At 42.7% G+C, this 22,733-nt stretch overlaps 1 protein-coding gene across 1 annotated transcript in view; it reads right to left on the bottom strand.

Moving 5' to 3' along the window:
- Window positions 1-379: 379 nt before the first annotated feature.
- The window catches only part of THSD7B (thrombospondin type 1 domain containing 7B), a gene marked incomplete at both ends in the record, with an annotated part of 260,266 nt that continues 237,912 nt past the window's right edge, over window positions 380-22,733 (bottom strand). Inside the window, 10 exons of the mRNA XM_080346865.1 lie at window positions 380-461; window positions 2,184-2,271; window positions 5,819-6,011; window positions 7,569-7,651; window positions 8,693-8,788; window positions 8,878-9,051; window positions 9,392-9,551; window positions 14,616-14,761; window positions 20,763-20,880; window positions 21,707-21,822. Coding sequence (XP_080202991.1) covers window positions 380-461; window positions 2,184-2,271; window positions 5,819-6,011; window positions 7,569-7,651; window positions 8,693-8,788; window positions 8,878-9,051; window positions 9,392-9,551; window positions 14,616-14,761; window positions 20,763-20,880; window positions 21,707-21,822 — 1,256 coding nt within the window. The remainder of the gene's footprint in view (window positions 462-2,183; window positions 2,272-5,818; window positions 6,012-7,568; window positions 7,652-8,692; window positions 8,789-8,877; window positions 9,052-9,391; window positions 9,552-14,615; window positions 14,762-20,762; window positions 20,881-21,706; window positions 21,823-22,733) is intronic.

Raw genomic sequence — 22,733 nt, 5'->3', positions numbered from 1 at the left:
ACTAATATAGTGCATAATGATGCTGTGTCAAATTTGTCATTTACAATAAATGTCACATTTTCCTCGGGATTGTCATGCCTTTTTTTCCTCTAATTCCTTTTGACGTTTGAAGATTCTTTTGTTGTTTTTTTTTTAATTCCCATTGCTCAACAGGAAGAGATGAACCTCCTGGTCTCTTCAGGAAAATTTCATAAGATCCAAGTCTTTAATCCCTTTTTTTTTTTTGTTTAATAAAGAGGTGGCAAAATGTTAAGCTTGCAATACTTCTGCCTGGTATATAACACATCAGGAGATTCCTCAAAAAACTGAGAAGTCTGAGAGTTCCAAAAAATAAAGCAGTTAAGGCAGTCGATGTCTACATTTGGATTTCTTTTTTATGTTACATATCAATGTCTCCATCGTAGGCTAAGGTTAGAGGCTTCTGCTGTGGAGGAGTGCTTTGATGCTGCTTTGTTTTTTTGCTGCAAGAAAAATAAAGATATTTCAGGGGACAGAATTCTAAGCTGTAATAAGCTCAGAAACATCATCAAAAAAACCCAACATCAACCAAAAAATCATTTTGCAACCAGGTGACACTGCGGTACGGCGACTGATTCCAAGAGAAACCAGCTGGACCTGCCCGAGCGCTATGGCGTGTGTGGTAGGGACACACAGCCTGCCCAACAGGCGGCCAACTGTGCTCTTCATCTGGAGAGGAAATAAAGCGCATTTGTCTCCCATGTCTTCTCACAGCTGACAAAACAAGGAATTCCTCACAGAAAAAATGAAATATGAACTGTCTAGGAGTGGGATATTCTCATTTTTTCTTTGGCATGGTATCGAAGCAACAATAATTATTATTGAGAAATACGCTTCCTCAGCAGCCTTTGAGTGATGGAGAACTACATGATGTTGTTTACAAAATCCTCCGTATGCTCCCCTGTGAAGCCACAGAGAAATGGTCACTACATGGTGTGGAAAATAAGGAAGCTAAACTCCTAAGCAGTGTCCAAACGCTGTTGTTTAAGCTTTTAATTGGGGGACTGAGAGAGAATAAAGTGACTTTGGATGAAAGAGGGTGAAGATGTTGCCAGGCCATGGCTGTGGCTGTCTGACCCAACAGGGCTCAGGCAGCTGCAGCGCCAGTGGTGGGAAGGCCAGGCCAGCTCTGTGGTCCCCAGGGACAGCCTGGGCGTTGCAGGACACACGGACACTGGTCACTGCTCCCTTCGGATCCTCCCAGATGCATCAATGGCAGCGCTTTTCCAGGTAATCAAACCAGAGAGCGCGACACGAGCTCTGTCACACCAGCTCCACCACCCCATCGGCTCCGGAGGAGAGCGGACATCTCCCCACCAGTGACACTGGTGTAGACCAGGGCTCCGGTACACCCAGCACCCTGTTTTTCACAGTGGTAACAGCAGCTTTAGACACAGGATGTGTTTTCACTCGATGTATCAACTGCAAAAACCTATTTAGGGATTTCCTGAGCTGGAGCACATATCCAGAAAACCACAATTAACACCAAGAGACCCAATCTCCCATGAACTGTTACACCATCTCTGAATCCATTTATCTTCCTGGCATGCACAGTTCTCGCCAGTGGAAACCTCACAAGGTAATAATGCACTGTGTGAAAAATAAAATCTTTTGTTTATTTTAAGTGATCATTTCATCAGATGCCTCCTACCACTTATATTGTGGGAAATAAAAATTCCCTAGTGCCCTTTTCTACTCCATTCATGATTTCACAGATATCTATTTTATTCCCATGTGAAACACAATTTTCCAACTGAACGCCCCTATTCTATTTATTCCCTCCTTGAGCAGAAGCCAGTTCTTCGATCCAATCATCCTCCTTGCCTTTTTTCAGCTTGTTCTTTTTTTAAAGAATACAATAAAAAGCCCTTTCTAATCTCAGCAGTCTGAATAAATATAAGGGCCTATTGATAATAAAGAATAATTCTTTCCCTGCATGGCCACCATACTTCTTCATGATTACGCCGGATAGCATTTACAATCTGGAGAGTTTTAAACTACTCTGAGGTTGTGGCCAAATGAAGGCAGCTAAGTAAACCAAGCTCCATCCTTTCCTAAAGCCCTGAGGATTAAATCTCTGAAACACAGTGCTGTGATATATTTCGCATTGTTTAAATAAAAGCAAAGTAGCTTTTATTTAAGGACAAAGTACTTGCTATACTCACCACATCAGGTAGGATGTAAAAATCAGGCAAACTATGATGAGGAACCCGCCAGCCGATACTCCATATACCCACACCTTCAGTTTACCATCTGTTGGAAGACAAAGAAAAAACGGCAGAGTTAGAAAAGGAAAGAATAAAAACCTTTATTTTAAAATACACAAATACTTAAGAGATTAAGTAAGGAGAAAAAACACAAGCAAAATTATTAACAGTAGCATCACTGATGGGAAACAAAGCAAAGACTGGCTGGGAATAAACCTTATACCCCACATTTTTGACAGCAAAAGAAAACAAAAGATTTCTGTAAAATCAATCACTTTAAAGACAAAATCTTAACTTTGGTAAGAGTGTAGATTTTCCTCAATGAAAACTGAAAATGAACTCTTTGCTTTGGTTTTCCAAAGCACCGCTAATTCATAACCTCCCCCCGGCTCAGCTCCCACAGTTCATTACGGGCAGCTCAGGATTTTGGTGCAGCACAAGAAACAACAACCCGGGCTGGGGAAAGGGCCTGGGGAAAGGAGCAGGGGCAGGAGATAATTGCAGCACAGTTGCTCAGGAGCCCCCGTGCCTGCTCTGGCAAAGGCAGCTCAATGCGGAGCCGGCCAGAAAGACATGTAACACCTGATGTGTTTAGCCCAGAGAAAAGAGGACTGAGGAGGGATGGGATTGTTCTCCGTAAATACTTGGGGTCTATTGAGGTAACCACCGGCGAGCAGGAGCAAACAAGCTACTTAGAGCTGAAAAATGCTTGTGCAACAAATGGGAATAAATTCGGCTTAGAATAAAACCAAGAATGTGCCTTGTAACAGTAAGAGGGATAAAGTTGTGCAAGAGCTTTTGAGTTGTGCCCCGGGAGCAGGAGAGTTTAGGTCACAGCAAAGCTCTAGACAGGGCTGTTTGGGTGGCAAGGCCAGGGGCTCACCCTGTCACCCTCGCAGGAACCCCTCTGTGCACACGTGAGCTTGGGGGTGTTGAAACATTTCCATCTGACAGAAAGCGACGAAACATGGAATTCAGATGTCTTTAAGTTTTGCATTAAAAATAGTAAGTTTAAAAATATCAATATTTCCATTTCTTGCTCTGTTCTGGCGGTACAGCTTTCCTCGTGAAGAGCAGCAATAGTATATTTTCCATGTAGCAGTGGTCTGAGCTGATTCACACCACCAGAGCTGTTAACACCTGCTGGAGGCAGGCACACAAACCCACGCCGTGCCCACAGACACGGTTTGACAGAAGCCATTTCAAACTCAGTCATGCGAGTGGGGAGTTACTTCACGGGACAATCACTGAGCCTATTTTACATTTCATGTTTGAATGACGATTTCTTTTCAAAGGGAGACATTTAATCAGATCCCATTCTTTCTATCTCTCATGTGAGAACAGCTCCGTTTGTCAGATTTGTGACTGTTTTGTTGTGTTTTTTACTGAAGTCTGGGTATGAAATTTGTTGCCCTCTCAACTGGAGATGGCTACGAAACATTTAGCAGTCCTGCAAAGGGACTGTCATAGCCACAAAAAGGCATCTCGCCTTGTCTGCTATGAAGGCAGCTAAGCTTTCCATCCCCAACATAAAGGCATTGGACCATGTCATCCTGCAATTTAAAGAACACTATTTAAATTGCCTCTCAACTTGAAAAAAGTTTCTGTATGTGAACTCTGGCCTCCCAAAGTGTGGTAAAGAAAGGAGAAACACAGCCTGATTCAAAATCAGTTCTGTTCACTCCTGCAGAGCATTTGAAAGAACAAAACCCATCAGCCTCATTAAACTGTAATAAAATTTGTGTTCTAAACTGTAACCGGGAAGGGAAACCACAAATTAACTGGAGAAAGGCACATATACTTTTACTGACATATGTAAGTCCTTAGACATACACAAATGTCAAGGACTGTGGTATTGAAGGGTGGTAAATGCCGTCCATACATGCAGCGTTCACCACAGACCTGCTATCAAGAGTATAACTAGTAGGTAACTGCGGTTTTCTGGCTCAGCAAGCAGTAATTATTGCAAACCCCCAGACTAGTAAGCCTGGGAGCCTGTTCTAGGGGAGTAATTACATATTTTGTCAAGAAGTCAGACAAAGGGGAGTGATTTGAAGAGCACCAGCTCGAGCTGGGGCCTGAAGGGCACGTTCAGACTGAAGAGTTACCTGCAGGATGCCATGGGGTTGGTGACACACTTAGCACACACGGGAACACGTTTATTCCTTTCCCATATATTGTTTCCATAACATTCCTGCCCTAAAATTAAATAACGTTATGTTCTGTAAAAGCTCCTTAGTCCCTATTTCTGTCTCGGAGTCCCTGGGGGAGAACTGGCTCACAGATGCTGCACTGAGGTCAAGCCCACCAGAATCTTGCAGGGCTGCAGCCTCGAAAACTGATTTAAAAAGAGAGGATTGCAGCATCCACCTACACCTCTCTCCCTTTTTCTAACCCTGTAAAGGTGCCAGCTGAAGAGATGACACCTAAGTAAGACAGTCTACAGAGGGCCATGGATGCTAACAAAAACGCAATTAACCCCAAACCTGTGGCTCAAACTGCTGGTGAACTGCGTGGGCTTCTGGATGATGGGTTTGATCAAAAACCAGCCAAATTTCAAAGGCTTCAGGCCAAGCTCTATTAGCTTGGAGACTGTCAACGCAAAGGTTAACTACTGTATGCAAATCAAATATGGAAATGTAACATTCAAAGTGTGATCACATATATCAGACAGAATTATGGCTCCCTGAATCCCGTAACAGAACCTTTTGTTATATGTTTTCTAAAGTCTCGTGTTCATTACAAACTAATGGAAAACAAATGCAACATTTAGGTAAGAGAAGAGGGGGAAGACTGCACCGCCATGATTTTAAAATACGGGGAGAACTACTGCATTTCAGTAAAACTTGATGTGCCTGACACCTTTGCCTTCCATTTTAAAGTCCTATTTGCACTTCAGAAATTTATTTGGAATAAATTAATCTTGCAAAGTAACAGTCAAAACAGTAATCAGCTACCACAGCTACAGCACCAGTCCTGTGGACCAGTCTGGACTCATCCACTATGCAGTTCCAACTGGGAAGCACTTATGGTGTGGAAGTCAAAGATCCACTTACGATGCTCTGCATGGGCACAGCAGCTCGCCTGCTTTTTGTGTTCTGGGTTTTTTTTTAAATGTCTTAACTTCAACAGTTTAAACTCTACACTTTCTACCCTGTTGGGGTTTTTTTTTTCATATACTTTTGAAATCTGGCCAGAAACAACCAACGTTTTCTGTAATGAAATCTTAAGTACTTTCTGCTCCGAATCTTCTGAAGCGCTAGTGATCAATATCTTTCCCGGCCCAAATATATTACTTCTAGAAACATCATCAGATAATAGTTCTGAGCACCGCCTCCCCCCCAAATCACACATGAGTATACTTTTGCAAAATAATATTGCTTTGTTCCGCCTTTGCTATCTCTCAACATGAGAGCTTGTGATTAGTCTGCACAGGCACAATGGAATGAAGGACGGCACATGAGTTAGAAACTGGAAGGCTGCTCTGCAGCTCCCAGACACAATCTCTGATGTTATGATCTACAAAGCTTGTACCTTTCTTCTACAGAAACGTTGTAAAGACAATTTATTCCATTCATATTTAAGTTTTTCACCTGGATTAAAAGGTTGAATAGACCATCCTTTGAAAATGTCATGCATTTTTGAGTTGACAGGTTTATTTTTTCCAGCAATGGTCTTAACATCAGCTTTCTTATCTTCTAAACCTGGTACCTTCATGCAGTAATCCAGGAAACCATTTGATCTCATTATTTCTGTATATCCTCGCTCACAACCGCAGACTCCTCTCTAGGTGATAAAAGGGAATTCGGTATTAAATCAAACAGTATGCTCTCGTAGAACAGTGCAAAATGTAGGCAAACCATGAAAAAACTGCACATGTAAGTTCACCACCAAACCAAACAAACTAGGGACTGGTGCCTGCAAACCCATTTCAGCTCAAAAAGCCAACATATATTTGGGGAATTGGTTGAAAAAAAGAGTCAGTAATGACAGAGAAGCCCAACATGGCAACATTTTAATCCTAACAGGCATCTGTGGCTTGATCCAAACTCCTCTTGTCAATAACAGTTTTCCCGCTGACCCTGTAGGCCATTGGAAGAGAGGAACACGAAACAATCTCACTTCAGACCCAAACCCTCCCCTCCTGTTTCTACTCCGGTATTGCACAGGGCTCTCTGAAATGAAGCTTTCTCTCTCACAACCAAACATCCACTGTCCTGGATCAGTTTAAGCAGTTTCTTCAGGTTTCTTAGAAGCCTGTGGTTTGCTAAACAGATACTTCATTTTCTGGATTTCTACTTTAAAACAGCTTTTTTAGATTGCTTTTCGTTGCTAATTATAATTACAATGCCTGTCTGAGGGTCTGATACCCTCAGTTACCATCCAAACAGGCAACTGATTTACAATCTCTGCGATAAGAATTTGACTTTTGACATTGATTTTGTTGCTACGACATCCCCCACTTGTTGACAGACGTGATCCTGAGCTTTTTTTGACAAAAGGTGAAGTCTTGAGAGATTTTATAGCTAATAAATTCATGATTACCAATCATTTTTATGTTCCTGTAGGCTCTGAGCACTCTCACAACTGTCCTTTCATCCACACTCAGCTGCCCATGAGCTAATTTACAATGGTAATTCCTCAGCTGAAGCTGAGAGCTGTAGAGGCTATTTTCGAAGTATAAATATCTAAACCCCACCTGCTCCTGGCTGCTTTAAGGGTTCTGGGTTTCATAGTCCATCACAGTACTGACATGGATAAGGCATTTTGGGAAGCTCTAGCTCTGGAGTTGGGTACTGCAGGAAGGGACATTTGTAACCTCTGGGCTCATGTCTTCTCAGAGGCAAAGAAGTGGCAGTGGCTCCAGGATTCAGCACGTGTTGCAGATGCTTAACATGTCAGCAAAACAGCTCAGTTCCAGGTTTTGCTTCAGACGGCAGTATGGGGATGGTGGGATCATGTGCTACAGCTTCCCCATGCTCACAGGGGCTTCCTGTGCCCATGGAGGAGAAGACATACTCTTTTATCTCCGCTTTTACGGAAGTTTTAAACAGTCCATTTTGTAAGGACAGCACAATAGCACTCAATGAAAAGTAACCCAAGAGGTTCCAAAACCCCTCCACAGAACAAACCCAAACCTGTAACACCACATAAACACTCCACCACTCGTTCATGCAGGTTTATGGTTTCCTTTCAGAGCGAAATTCCCACAACGTCCTCAAGGTGGTACCATGGACACATTAAACTGTTTTCTGGGTCCTGGAATTCGTTTAAGTCACAGAAGCTAATTGAACAGATTTTGCAGTGTTAATCTCTCAACCATATTCTGCAGCGACCAGCTACCTGTGTGCAGTAGGAGAACGGTTTGCTGCACGGCGGGCTGCAGTGCCGAACTTGTGCGGGTTTCGTCCGAAGAGCGCACCCTCCTGTAAGAGAAAATACTTGCTGCCTTCAAGGGCATGTTTTCAAATATTTTTTACTTGCATCACCATAGTGTAAGAAATGTTTGCTTGCTTATTTTATATAGTTAAATACTAGTCTATTGAGTACATTAGCATAATATCTGTAGGCATTGCATTAATTAATTTAACTTAACAAGGCAGGGAATTATTATGATAGCCATCTTGTTAATGGAGAACAGAGATATACAGATTTAAGCAATTTGCCACAGGCCACATAGAAAGTTGGGGACAGAATCGGGAATTAGATGCAGATCTTCTGTGTCCTCATTAATGTCTTATCTACATAAGAAGACATAATCCACATAACGCCTTTGCCCATTCTCACTTGGGGAAGTCTGTGCTTCTATAGGAATAAAAACATGTTAACGAGTTCTTAACTACTCAGTAACCTTTGCACATACAACTTTTGTTATTATCTTATCTAGTCATTATAAATAGAACTAGATAAGGACATCTGCATTTTCATTTCTACTCTCTCCTCATTCGCCCTGTGCCTATGGAGAGAGATCCTATGAATGCGTAAGCCTTTGCTTCAAAGTGCTGACCATGAATTTCCCTTTTCATCCTGTGCAGGCAGAATTTGTAGGTCACGGCAGCAGCAGGAACCTCACAGTTGGAGCGATTTGAGACTCCTGTGTGTCGAACAGAAGAAAAGGTACAGAAGCTGGGCTCTCTACCACGTGTGTGATGTTCTCTTCTGTTCTCCACGGTCACAGGAAGGCTGCACTAACAGCTGTGCAAGCCAGCCCAGGAGGCCTTTTTAGTGCATGTACACTCATTTCTTCCCATGACCAACCCAACAGTAGGGGTAACTCGCCCCAATAGTCTCACATAATACATGTGTGATGCTGAGCTGACAGCAAGGCTGGGGAGCTCCCATCTGAACTGAAATCCTGGAGGAGCTAGGAAGGATTTCCACCTTCCCCCTGAGCAACTGATGCAGAAGAAGAAAAACCCAGATGAGACTTTTCATTCATAATCATGCATGGCAATTTGTGGACATACCTGTGACATTTATTCCATCCGAGCGCTGACACCACACGGTGCGTATGTTGTCTCGCCAAAGGCTTGTTTTCCACAGGTAGTCATAACACTTCCCTCCTGCAATATCAATACTCATTAGTCTTCACCTTGCAACAAAACCAGAATAAACTCTTGAATGGGAGGAAGCGGCGCTCTGGCCACACTACCTGAGCAAGGCCGTGTTTGCATCGCTTGTCCAGAGCAGCTCTCCTGGTTCTCGGGAGACTGAACGATAAAGGCCCTGGATCGGGACTGACGCCCCGTTGTCTCGAAGCTCCTGCCATTGATGCAGGTGAGCTCGCAGGAGCTCCACTCTGACCACTCTGTCAGGTGGCAGTCACCTGCACGTTGAAAGAACAAATCACAGGTTTTTGAAAGGAATCAGCCCTAAAGGATAAGGACAATCTAAGCATACAGCAGCTTTAATAGTGCAATATCCTCAGTTTACCACCCAGTGGTATGTAACATTCAGACTTTCTGCTTCATGGGGAATCTTGTTTTCTCAAAAAGCAGACAAAGTCTTTTTCAGGTGATGTACAAACAGCAGACTGAGCTTTTTCCTGATCTGCTGAAGTACAAATTCTTACTACAACGGCTGACAGTGCTCAGAGCTACAGATGCATCTCCATCCCAGACACCTATCACAAGCAGAAACGCACCGTGACTTTCCAAAGACATTACCTGGGCAAGGCACAGAGCATGGTAACTGCAGCACACTCTCTTTCAATGGCAGCTCACCACATAACGCATTTTCTACTGGTTTGGATGTAGCAGAAACAGATGCATCATGTACTACACACGTGAGGCTGCGGACTTGCAATCCTTCTCCACACTGTCCACCCTACAAAATGATAGAAAGGAAGAGAGACACACATTGCTGGTGTTAGCAGATGACAGAACACAGTCAATTCCACCTAAAAAGACTTGAAAGATACAAATTCATCCTTTGGACTGCAATACTATCCACAGTTATGGGAACACAGGAGATCTTCTCTGTAAACATCTCACAAGCTCACAGGCAGAGGCAGAGCCACACAGAAAAGCATACTGTATCCAAATCTGTGGAAGAGTTGGGTACCATTTGGGTCAGTCCTTCATGTCTTTTACTAGAGCCAGTGAATTTACTGATTCCTCATTAGTTCCCAGTTACATGAATACAGAAATGTTTGGTTTCTCTAAAGAAGCCAAGGGCAGAGCCTGCCCCTACGGAACAGACACTTCCACTCACCTCCTTTGAGGACACAGCCCAACAGGACCACTTCCATGGGTTAAACCCTGCAACAGCAAAAATCCTCCAGCACACTCAATTGGGCTGCAAGAGTTATTGTGCACAAGGGTGTTTGTGCAGTTTCTTAAAGGGAACTATTGGTTCTGCAGTGGACAGAGGTCACCAACTTGTGTCACATACTCTACCGAAACGTCATCCCAAGTCAGGCACAGCCTATTAGCACTGAATCCCATGTGAATAAACAACAAGAGGCATCACCTGAGCCACTCCATGCTTGTCAGCCCAGTTCTGAAACAGCCATACACCAAACTACTTGCTGAAGAAGACTTCCTTTACCGAAAAATCAATATTGTTTGGCTAAAGCAACAATCGAGGGCTCAGAATGCTCTAAGAGTTGAAACACTGAGGCTATTGAGGCTATTGTTTCTTGGAGGCTGGAATTGTTTCATTCTCATCTGCCAAACAGAGCTGCAACGATGTCTGAGGTGCACACCTGGAACCTGCGTGATGCTTTACGAATGCGCGCTCGAAGCCTGGTGGAAATGGCACTTTACAAAAATTCAGGAAATAAAACTCAAGAAGAAGGCTGAAACATTGCTTTCATATAACCAAGGGAAGTGCCCCTTCGGATCACTTGGCAGTGGATTCTCTTAAAATAATGGACTTCATCCACAGAACAGAACAGCCCCTACCGGGTGCATCCATTCTGCGGTGTGTTTGCTGCAGGAACAGCTCCTGCACACACCCGGGAGCTTTTTCATTCCCTCCATCCCTTCTGTTGCAGATGCACAATGAAATGGAATTAAAAGCATAACTAGCTGGATTTACACCAGCTGCTAATCGAAAGTGTCTGAGAGAAGTATTAGTGCAGATTTAATATATGCAGCCAGATTTCAAATTTTTAACAGGGTGTTTCGCTTTAGCCAGTATGTAACTTACTGTTCTAAATTACTGTTTCACCGCTGAAACCTCTATTGTGGTGTGAGATTAATGGTGTGTGAATAACTCATGTGGCTGTCAACTGGGTTAGAGCTCTTAGAGATGGCTGGTGGAAACAGAAGACGATGTGGAGAAAATTCTCGGGGGAAATGGCCACTAATCAAACTGCGGTGTATTTCCAGCTCAAAGCGGCTCAAGGAACCACTAAAGAATACTGAAAGGACAAAAAGAAGTTTTTAAAAAGATACTTATTCTTGCATAAATGTTAGTATTTATACGCATATCACTAGAGAAATATTTATATGAATACAGAGATATAAATCACAGGTGAAAACATTTTTTGGTACAGCAGTCGCCACTATAAAGGTCCACACACTTCAAAGCAATTTCTTAATTCTTCTCTCATGTAATACTGGAAATACATTAATATTTTTCAATGTTTAGAATAAAAAATAGACAGAAACTGTGGACTTTCAAACAATTCCAAAGATAAAGGTTCACTTTTTAACAGTGCCTTCCCTTCGCATGTTTTCTTTCAAGACCAGCAGTGCTTTTTTACAACCAATTGAACACATTTCATACATAAAATGTCATCCTGTCATTTACGGAGTGCAATAGTTTTTGGTATATTTGGCAAGGTCATAAGCAATGCAGGAGCACCGCATTAACTTCCTTATCATCTTAAAAATTATTCATATCCCCAAAATTATACATTTGAAGATGTAATTAATAGGTGCGGAATCAGTGGAAGTTCGCTGCAGGAATGGCACACTGAGGATGCAGGGAATAGCTGCTAATCAGAGAACTGCCAAGGAGATGATCACATATTCAGAGCTCAGGGGATCAAATCTGTATTGTAAATGCTCTTCCCTGGAAGATGTGATCATCTGAGGTTTGCCCAGAACCAGGATTTGCCTCTCGAGTCACGAGCTCCCGGCAGAAATAATGCAGGGATTTGACTTCCAGAGGGGATTCCCTCCATTTGGCTGCAAAAATCTCTACTCGGACCCTCTAGAGGATTCAGAACCCACCATGGGTTCCCTAAACAGAGCCTGGAGGTCCAGGCCCCTCCAGGAGCACCAGCAAAGAGCCTCTCACCCCAACCCACCACTTGTAAAATAAGCAGCAGGTTTACACCAGGACTTTGTTTTGCCAGCCAGGAATGCTTTGAATTGACCAACATGCCAACAGTACCTGCACAAACCTTCTCTCACGTCACCCTCTGATATTTTCCACGTATAACACACTAACGATACAAAAGAAAACAGTCCTAATGAGATGCTTTGCCCAGACGTGCTTTCAAAAGTCTTCCCCTTTCAGCTTTTACTGGGGTTCATGTGTGTTCACAACGATTTTAGGTGAAGAGTTGATTGGGCAAAGCTTTCAGGAGCTGATGAGCACTTAATCAGGTAAAGTTTTCTTTAATGAGGAAGTGTTGTGTGATCACATTTAAGGGAGGTATTTTAAAACACTTTACTAAGGATGGGTCCTTAGTCTTCTTAAGAACATTAGGCAGCTAGCACCTGATAATAGCTAGCTTCTTCACTTATATTCCTTTAATGGAAAAATTATGAACAGTGTCAGCCACTGTTAATTTTTATTATATTTTTTTTTTTCTAATCAGGGTAAAACACTTCAACTCCAGTAGGAAAATGATTAATGTAATGAAACCCTTTAAGATGAGGTGTATTGACCATTTTCCAAGTTCTGCATCCCCACGTCTGCCGGAGGTGTGCCTGTGACATGTGTAATTACCTGGAGAGCAACGCACAGATTTCTGTACCGTGAAAATCAGCAGCACAGAACACGTAGTGGGCTTTATTCCTAAACATGCAGACACTTCTAATTATTCACATGAAGTCAATTTAGCATAACATAGTCCTTCTACAATTAAAAAATTCAGCCTCAGTTATCTCATAATACAAGGCAAAATATTTCAGCCTTATAATTAATTGTCCTGTTTATATTAATACAGGAAGACACTTCCACAAAATGCATTTTGGTCACACCATAGCATGCATTTACCTTATTTCACAAAGCATCCTGTAAAACAGGACTTCTCCAAGCTTTCTTTAGAAAGTAAGCTTAACCTTCTTTTCCAGTAAAGCACAGGAATAAATCACCCTGTATTTATGAACTACATTTAATTCCTAAGCACCTCATTAAAGAGAAGCAACCACAAATAAAATGGCTCCTCTCCAAAACAAAGCAAAGGGTAGAGAAACTACATCACAGTAATTTACAGAGAGAAGCGGGCTCTATCTCACTGAAGCACCGGATGATATCTGGGCTAGGGAAGGCATGATTACTTGCTCTGAGCTGAAATTTAGCTGGTTGCTGGATGCACACACTTTTAATCTGCACGATGTGTTATTTATCTGGAGTTTGCCAGGGCATTAATTCAGCTTCCCTACTAATTCTTTTATCAGCTCTGTTAGCTCCTACTGTTGAAGGTCTCTTCCCTAATGTTAAACAGAACCTGCTTATGTTAGCTCCACAAAATACCAGCTGATGTTATTGTTTTGTTACGTTTATCTTACATGTATATAAATACTGAGCACAGTACATACAAGGACTATATTCCTCATTGCTAAGAGTCATTGTTCATTATATAATATTTTTTTATGTTTCTCTGATCTTGGACTGTCCAAAGACTATCACATTCCAGATTTCCTTTGTGAAAACCTGGGGAAATTCTGGGTATTTATCCTGCCACGTGCAGCATTCACTACACATCCATCTACCTCAGCTAGAAACCGAGTAGGTATTCAAGGCATTTGCAGCGCAGTAGAGGGCAGAGCAGAAAACACAAGGGATGTGCCTTCACGCACATCATTGGCTTCAGTTTCCTAGATGGTACAATGTGGAGAAGCAGCCACAGATTGAGCACAGGTCCTGTGCCCTGGGAGCACACAGGGCACGTTTCCACCCAGCCACACTTCTCCCACCTCTATCTCTGCAAATCCGGCCTTGAGCAGCACGAGTGGCCTCCACTCCGCCTGAGAAAGCTCAGTGTGAGAGTCATCTCTGCTTAAGCTGGGTTACCGACTAATACGTTTTAATATTGGAAATAGGATCTAACAGATAAGAAAAGAAGAAGTATAGGAGGGGAGAAAAAACAATCAATTGAAGCCTGCAAGTCACTGGCAGGGAGAAAATGACGGCTCCGGTGGCAGCAAGGCGGAGGTGCTGAGAGTGGGCACAGCACAACACAACTGAATCCAGCCATTCTTAGATCATTAGAAAGATAACTGGGCTAAGGAGAAAGTAGAAACCAGCACTTCACACAATAACTCACACTATTGTACCGGAGACTTTGTGGGGAAAGACCTGTTATACAGTACTTTAAATTTAAAAAAAAAAGGAAAAGAAAAAAAAAAGATAAAAAAGATTAAGCATTCTTGAAATCTAGTATGTCTGTTTTCCTGTTATTTTATATAATTAAATTATAGGTCACAATGACTATGCCCACTCAAGAACATTTATTCTGTAAATCTCCTTTAACACCTCTATAAGCTCATGGTACTTGCACCTGTATCGTTATAAATCACTGCCCATGCCTGGCAGAGGAGGTGCAGAGGTTTACCACTCCCGAACCCGCCCTGCGTTCTACAGATCGTACCAGCACCTGCCACAGAGACACCTGTGAGCCGCGAACAATCGATCCTGCCATAAAATACTGATTTGTTTTGTTGATGACCCGGCGGCAGGGACCCCCGGGGAGCGCAGGAGCCGTACCTGGACGGTGCAGGGGCTCCATGGGCCCAGCAGCCAGCTGTAGCAGGGCTTCACCGGGCAGCTGCGGTGCTGGCTGAGCTGCTGCGGGCAGGCTCTGCCCTCGCCCGCTGCCTGCAGGACCACCGAGCGCACACGCACCATCTGGCCTAGGCAAGGAAGAGAGAAAAGCAAAGTTCCTGATTTATCCTTATTCCTAGTTCACTTTCCACCACTAAAACTGGGTTAAAAAAAAAACCCAAACCAAACAATTCATTGGGAAGACTATTCGTATAATACAGATGCAATTATTAATTCTAAGGGATACTCTGATAGTTTTACACGCTGTTTTTAAACACAGTTTCCCAAATAGACTATTTGTTTATGCAGCACATTTAAAAACTTGACTAAACCCTGATTATTAAATATGACAAGAAAATCATTCCTATGGCAGCATTGTTTCTAATGTTACACATTCAATATGCTTCCAGAGATTTTTAACAAATGAAACTTTCTTTTTATTACCAATTATGTGCATCTAATTTGAAAACCGCAAACATTCTAGTGGCTATTACTGTCTATAACCGCTTCTGCCATTTCCATTAAAATCCTATTTATTATTGGTGAAAACTTCTTCAGAATGGAAAAAGCAATTATGTTTCTACTTTTGAAATAATAAAACTGAATATATTCATTAAAGTTACAGCAATTCCATTTCTGTCTCCTTTGCTGCCCGTTTACGTCCAGGAATGTTTTCACTCAAAATGTTTCAATTAGAGTCCTGGCTCCAATTAAAAAGAAAAGTGGAAGAAAAATAAAGCCCTTATGCAACGGGATGCAGAAGATTGTGCTGGGGACAAAACTTCTGCCTTGACTTCCGATAGGTGTGGATTTGAGAGGCAGTAAAAAGCAAAACAAAAGGTGTGGGTAATGAGGGCGCACACATGTAACAGGAGAGATGCAAGAGGTAATTGCAAAGTCACTGGAAAGCAATAACGAGTTGCGGTGGGATCTCCCGTTTGTATCACGGTTGTTCAGCTGCAATGGTGAGCAGAGGGGAGTTGGGAGGATCGAACACAAGGTGGGGAGCCCAGGATATCCAGCCAGATCTGTCTCCCAGCTATTTCTACACCCACTTTTTAATTAACGGTACTGCAGCTGGGTTTAAGGTACATTTTAATAACTGCCACCCTGGCTGTCTACAGAGCAGGGGTTCCAAAAACATTTTAGCAAGTGAAAAATAAAAGCAGACACACCTGGAAAAGCTACTGAGAGATACCTTGGCAAGCTCTATTACCTTTACAATGCTATTCCATTGCTCTGACCCATTGAACTCCATTTATAAACCCATTTCAACCAATTTTAAAACTTCTTCCTTTTCCAATTCTAATCCCCTGGACCTGGGGAGTTTGTAACAGAAGTGATGATAAAAGCTCTTATCCACATGACTGTGCATTCAGCCATCACGGAATCAGATTCATTAGGAGGCGGAAAAGAAATCCTACCGGCTGAGAGGAAAGGAAAGGCGAGAAACTCCTGCGGTTCACCAGGAGTCAGAGAAAGGGAGGAGAACCCCCAGCCCACCGCCAGCAAAGCCCACCGCAAACCCCACAATCCCTCTTTCTTCCTCTTTGGCAGTGGACCAAATCTCCCAGATTCTTCTTAATTCCAGCTACGGAAAAGGAGATCTCCTAAGCTGAAAAGATCTGATTTCATTAGAAGGGGCTTGAAAGTCTGAAGCATTCATCACACTATTTTAATTAAAGAAATAATTTCCTTTCATACACCCTGTTTAACATTTTTCTAGCAAAATGTAAATGGGAAGATCACTGAACAGAAAACGCGATTTGCCTTTTAAGAGGAATTCTGAATTTATTTACATTTTATTTTCCTACAGTTGCTTACCCAAACCATTTAAACTCACTACATTCACAATGGTCAGCTGGTGCTTGCCTCATTTAGTCTATCACTTTCTTTTTATTCTGTGAATAAATCATTGAAGAAATAAATGTTGTTGAAATCTGTCTTTGCACAATCACTGCAGTGAGTTTCTTAAAGCTCTGATTTTTTTCTTTCCCCATAAACATTATGTAGGTGCTTGGTTACCACTCAAGCAGCAGAAGACCTCCCTGTCTTTACTTTTTAAATACCTTATCTTTTGCTGCCTACGGAGAATAGAATCTCACTGCATCTGAAATTAATTTTCTTCCAATACAAACCCTGGAAAAGTCAAAGCAATCCTAATTGTTTCTTTAATTTCCCAATCAATTTGCCACATCTGCTTCCTCTGTTCTGCAGTGTTGAATGTTATAAAAATTAAGGCAGAAAGTGTGCTGAAAATATAAAATGAGTATTTGTTCATATCCTCAAATCTGTCGCTAGTTTTGAAAGGGAGAAAAAAAGAGACCAGTCTTGTTAATGCTGGTCACTTAAAATCCTGTTCTGCACCAGCAGCGAAAATTTCATCTCAGAAATACAGGATCATATTTTCAAATCAGAAGAATAAGATTATTTTACCCCTAAAAAAATCTCGCCGTTCCTTGCATTTAATGCTCGCACAGTGATGTGTCATGGCTGAGACCAAAATGATTAAAATTCCTGCTAGAGTTCAGCCCAGTCAAAATTACGGACACGTTGCAATCTGTTTGATGAGAGTGAGCAGAGCATATAAAACAAAGCCCTGTCAAACAACCGCAAGACTAGAGCGGGGATGAAGTTCCTTAAACACAGGTCAGGCTGGATCAAGTCACATGCAAACGGGACTGGTGATAAATGGGGCTTTTAATCTGCTTTGCAGTGCCAGTCCCACCAGCGGGCACTGGGGCGTCCATGGCTGCGGGAGAGGTTCTGGTGGCTCTTCTTCCACTTGGACGAGCAAGCGCAAAAAAGTCACAAAAGATTGTTCTTCAGGAGGCAAAAGCAAAAATGCCTTCCCAAATTGGTGAAGAATCAGTAAAAAAGTAACTGCCAAGTTTTCCAGGTGTCTGCACATCCCCGTCCCACGGGTCAGGCTGGTGTGGGCTGCACTTCTCTGCAACCTGCTACTGGGCTCCGAGGACACTGGGGAGCTCAGGTAAAGTCCCCTAATTTATCGGATAAAGTCAGCTTTAAAAGTGACAAAGCTTGGGTTTAGGTGTTTTTATACTATTTATCACTCCTGTTAGACAACTTGGGAGAAATCATACGGGATTAGAAGATGTTTACATAGAACAAATCAGCTTCCTCGCGTATTCATTTGCCTTAACAAAGGAAACACAATTAGCTGGGGATTATCTGTACCGAACAACTTTCCAGTAACTTTGATTCAGGCTGTGGGAGCATCATCCATTAATGCAGTCCTATACATCTTTTCATAGCAGTACAGCAAATGATATGAGGAGCCCTAATATATAACCAACATCAGCCTAAAGGCTGAACAGCTGCTGCCCAGAACTACGGCTGCAACAGGCAAATATCAGTTACACATCTCCGTAGGCTGGAAAGAGAGATCTACTTCACTCATCATCATTTATAAAAATCAATATATCTGCCTCTGGCTGCTGTGTACCAGAACCATATTAGCTGTCAGTGCCACATACACAGCAGCAGCACTTCATGTTTAAATGCATTGTTCCATAAAATAAAACCTGAGCAAGAGAAAGGTACTATCTATTAAAATGTATCATAGCAAATCAAGTTACTGGAAGAGATGGACAGAATAAAAATGTTAGCAACAATGCTTGCGTTAAGAAACACATGAAAACGTAAATCCAGCAACACTAAATTTTGATCTGAATTATATTTATATTATGTTTCTCTTTGAAGTCGTTTATGGTACTTCAGCAGGGCCTTAACACACTCTCCAAGAAAAGCCAGAAAATTATTGTGAGCAGAGCCAGTAACAGTGTGCACAACTCATTTTCTGTGAGTTATTACTCACTTATTACTACTTACTTAGCTTTATCAAATAGCAGGCAATTACTTATTTGGCAAAGGGAAGCTGAATCAGTGTTTACTACAGGTGATTCCTACAGCTCGTTTATTGTCATCCTTCACTTTTCGATGTCTAATTTGAGGCTTCACCTTATTTTCACAAATATCTGTAAGAAACTCGTGATGATTTCAAAGGTATTGCAGCCTATGAACCTCTGGGTAGGAAACCCTCACTATATTAATCTGTGAAGCACCACCTGGAGCTGAGAACATAATTAATATCTTCTCTGTTAATACTATCATCAAGTAGTATTTATAACCAAGTGGAACTCAGTGAAGAAGCTGACATGATGGTGTTTCTGCTGTTGGGACCACACAAAGGCTGTGGCCGCAGGACTGGTGCTGAGGTCCCTCCATCACAGACGTTTGTTATCAGTGTAGCTCCACGCTTGACGGCTGCTGCAGCAGAACTCGGATCAGGACTGGGGCTGCAGTAAAATAAACCATGCGCTGGGAATAACTTGGAGGCAAAGTACTTGCTTCATTGATGCTCCTGCTTTGGGGTGGGATTCAGAAGGATCTTGGGTCCCTGGAAAGCTGTTCCAATGACTGAGAAGGACTGAGCAAAACTTGGCTTCCTCATGATACGACTTTTAGGAGAGCTTTCCCAGCTACTTAGCTGCCACAGGTTCACAACACAGTATCTCCAGTGCCTATGTCCTGAGCTGTAGAAGCCAGCTCCCTAGTTAGGAGTATAATGGAATTATGACCTTCAAGGACCAGAAAGTGACCCGTAGACTGAGCTGAGCTTGGGCTTGACTTTGCGGTTCAAGGACCCCTAGTGAGGTTCGGCATCTACATGCAGGACGCTCCTAGAAGAGCTGAGCTCTGCTTCAGCGGGGCATGGGTGTTTCCAGTTTTCCTCTGCAAGAGCCCAGCTCTGATTTAGGACATGAAGTTGCTCCTTGCATGCTCTGGAAACCATCAGCTCTTTAGGATTTGCATGAGCACTTCAGGATCAGGAGCAGAATATGAGATGTACCTTTACTCCAGTACATCTTGCAAACTATGCGATATAAGAGCTCAGGAGGAAAAAACCTTCACGCATTATATAGGGTGAGCAGCTCCTTTAGCATGCTAAAAGCTTCATAAAGGTGTTACATCCTGCTTTGGCACACAGAGCTTTGTTTATTTTAGTAAGTGACTGAACACTCAAAAAAAATATTAAGTCCATTCAGCAACATGAGCATTAACACTCCAAAATGGGTTTTGAAGAAAAAATAAAATTTGGAATTAATAGCATTCCTAGTGTGTTGTTGTTAAAACACTGTCCATGAATTATTCATTTCTGTTAAGAAAGCATTACTTCACAAAAGGGCTAAAAGCTCAGCAAAGAAAGAACACCACTAATCCAAATATTAAGCTTTTTCTGTAACATGCTTTGATCTCTGAAATCCATCTGAAGGAATCACTTCATGGAAGTTAGGGGCTTTTTTCTTTTTGACCTTAAGTGAATTTGATTCAAATATACATTATGGCTCTCAAGTCTTAAAGACCATTAGCTGTACATCTAATGCACATCAGAAGCCTGGGAAATAATGTCATGAACTTATTTTGAATAAAAGCTTCAATGCATTTCCTCATCTTAACACTCTTAAGGGTTTTTTAAATCACATAAAGTTAAAAAAATGTCCTAATCCTTTCACTTTTTGCATGCTGGTGAGCATTAGTGGCTATACAAAACCTTGTTGAAGTTATTGGAATCATACAATTATTAAGGGATTCGTGGATACAAGATGAAGACAGAGGCATATACTATATGATGAAGAATAGTCTTTTTTTTCTTCAATGGGATGTAATTATGTTGCTACAAGTAACTTTACAAGAAGATTTGTATTTAGTTACTTAACTCTTTCTTAAGAATCCTGTAACTCTCCCCAGCTCTTTGCTAGCTCTATGTACTCCCCCTGTCTCAGGGGTTAATGTTTCCTCTGACTGAATTTGAATTAATTACTAAAATAATCCTCCAGCCATCTGTCTATTTGCTTCCTAAGTTTCATTTTTCACTTTGGAGTAGTTTGAAAACCACCTGCTTCGTTCAAAAACCCCCAGCACTTCATGACCTTGAGAGTGCCCTAAAAAACCACCTCTGAAGTGTGTGTGAAGTGAAGCTGTGTGAACCCTCGTGGGGCTGGGGGTCCCGTCCTGGGTCCCATCTGTGCTGCACTGCTGAGGTTTGGGGGGCAGGAGGGGACTCACCGCCGGCACCACACGTCTGGGAGCACTGCGACCAGGCCGACCACGGCGAGAGCCGGCAGTCCACCGCGCACCCCACCACGCACTGGCTGCTCGTCTCCAGGGGCTGCTCCAGGCGAAGCTGCAAGGTGACAAGGAAACACAAGCGTCAGCGTCCCCAGGGCCCCCGCCACCTCCTGCCGCGGCCGGGCATCGAGGCACGAAACCAAAAACTGGCAGCGACTCCAGTGGGATGGCAACGTTGGTGCTTACAGGGAGTTTTCCCGAATGTGCAATTGGTGAAAGCAACTTCAGCAATCACAGGCTGGTTGGGGTTGAAGGGACCTCTGGAGATCATCCAGTCCAACCCACCTGCTAAAGCAGGTTCACCAGAGCAGATCACACAGGAAGGTGTCCAGGCGGGTTTGAATGTCTCCAGAGAAGGAGACTCCAGAGCCTCTCTGGGCAGCCTGGGCCAGGCTCTGGCACCTCAAAGTAAAGAAGTTTCTCCTCATATTCAGACAGAACCTCCTGTGCTTCAGTCTGCACCCGTTGTCCCTCACCCTGTCATTGGGCACCACTGAAAAGAGTCTGGTGTTGAAGCATTTAATGTCTAAGAGGCCTTCAGTGTTTGGGTCCAATTTGGAGAGGACAGTCCCAAACTTCTAGCAGTGTATCATCTCCCTGTGGCCAGCTTTGTTGAAGCCATGGTGCAGGGTCTACAGCTGTGCCCCATGCGTGCTTCTCCAACCCCCAAACCTCCCATATGAGTTAAGGAGTGATAGCACCCACTAACACCCCGGGGATCCTTTTATTCCCCAAAGCGCCCAATTGCTGCGCTCCCAGCACCAAACTTCTCCACCATTTATTGCTGATGTCTTGGTGTGGTTCAGAAAGTATTGGCTTTCTAGATACAAAATGAAGCCCCGGCAGTTTCCCCGGCCGTGCCCACGCGTGTCCATCCTCACCCGCTGGCAGAGCTGTGTGCTCACGGTGGCCCCGTCGCTGCGCCGGCAGCTGAGGAGCCGTCGCCGCTCTCCGTGCCCGCAGGTGGCATTGGCACCCAGCTGGCACCCGCTCCAGCCTGCGGACACAAAGCGAAGGACGCAGGGCTGCGGGTCATGGCTGTCACTCTGCTCTCACATATTTTTAACCCAACGTGTGGGTTCCCCTCCCCCTAACGCAGCACATCCCAAACACAACAACAAGCCTTATATAATAAATATGCTCTTAAAAACAAGCAAGTCTGGGAGGACAAACTCCCGACATTGCACTCAGACATCCCCTGAACGAAACCAGTACCTCAGGGTGCACAGAAAACTATTAAACACTGATAAAGTGTATCAGTTAAACCCAGTTGGCGCATTTACAAGAGTGAATTGTCTGAAGTAAAATTTCACTTTGATAAAGTAGCTGGGGAAGTTCCTGAAGGGTAACTCTCGTTTAACTTATTTCTCGTCTCAAGGCAAAGCTTTCCATTATTTAAAACTAAGCTCTAATGCTTGTGAAATAAAAACAGTATTTCTAGTAGAAGAAAATTAATATCTTATTACTTGTCTGAATTTATGATGGTCAGTATACAACTAAATTAAAATAAACCTTAAAATACCATTTAAAATCTCTCTGCCTTTCTCATTTATCCAGGCTAGTTAAAACAAAAGTAATTTTTCCTTTTTTGTTTGTTTGTTTGCAATGGATCTAATTGGTTCTAAGGTCCTAAATAATGCATTTTGTTCTCAATATCCTATGCCCAGCCATATAACCCGTATTTGTCTTCAAACCACACTTCTTTTGGTATTACTGGCTTCACTGGAGTCACAAAGATGATAGATACTCTTCTAACTGGAATTTTGTAATTAATTGTGTGGATAACCCAGGGAAAAAAAGAGACCCATTTAACATGTTTTATTTCCAAAGTACCTGCAATGACAAAGTAAAAATTGTGCATTTGTCCACTAACCTGCGGACAAAATAAATGCCGGCCTGTAATTAACT

This window comes from Nesoenas mayeri, assembly GCF_963082525.1.
Source record: "Nesoenas mayeri genome assembly, chromosome: 6".
NCBI lineage: Eukaryota > Metazoa > Chordata > Aves > Columbiformes > Columbidae > Nesoenas > Nesoenas mayeri.
The sequence above is the reverse complement of the archived record's forward strand: the minus strand, read 5'-3'. Positions and strand labels throughout refer to the sequence as shown.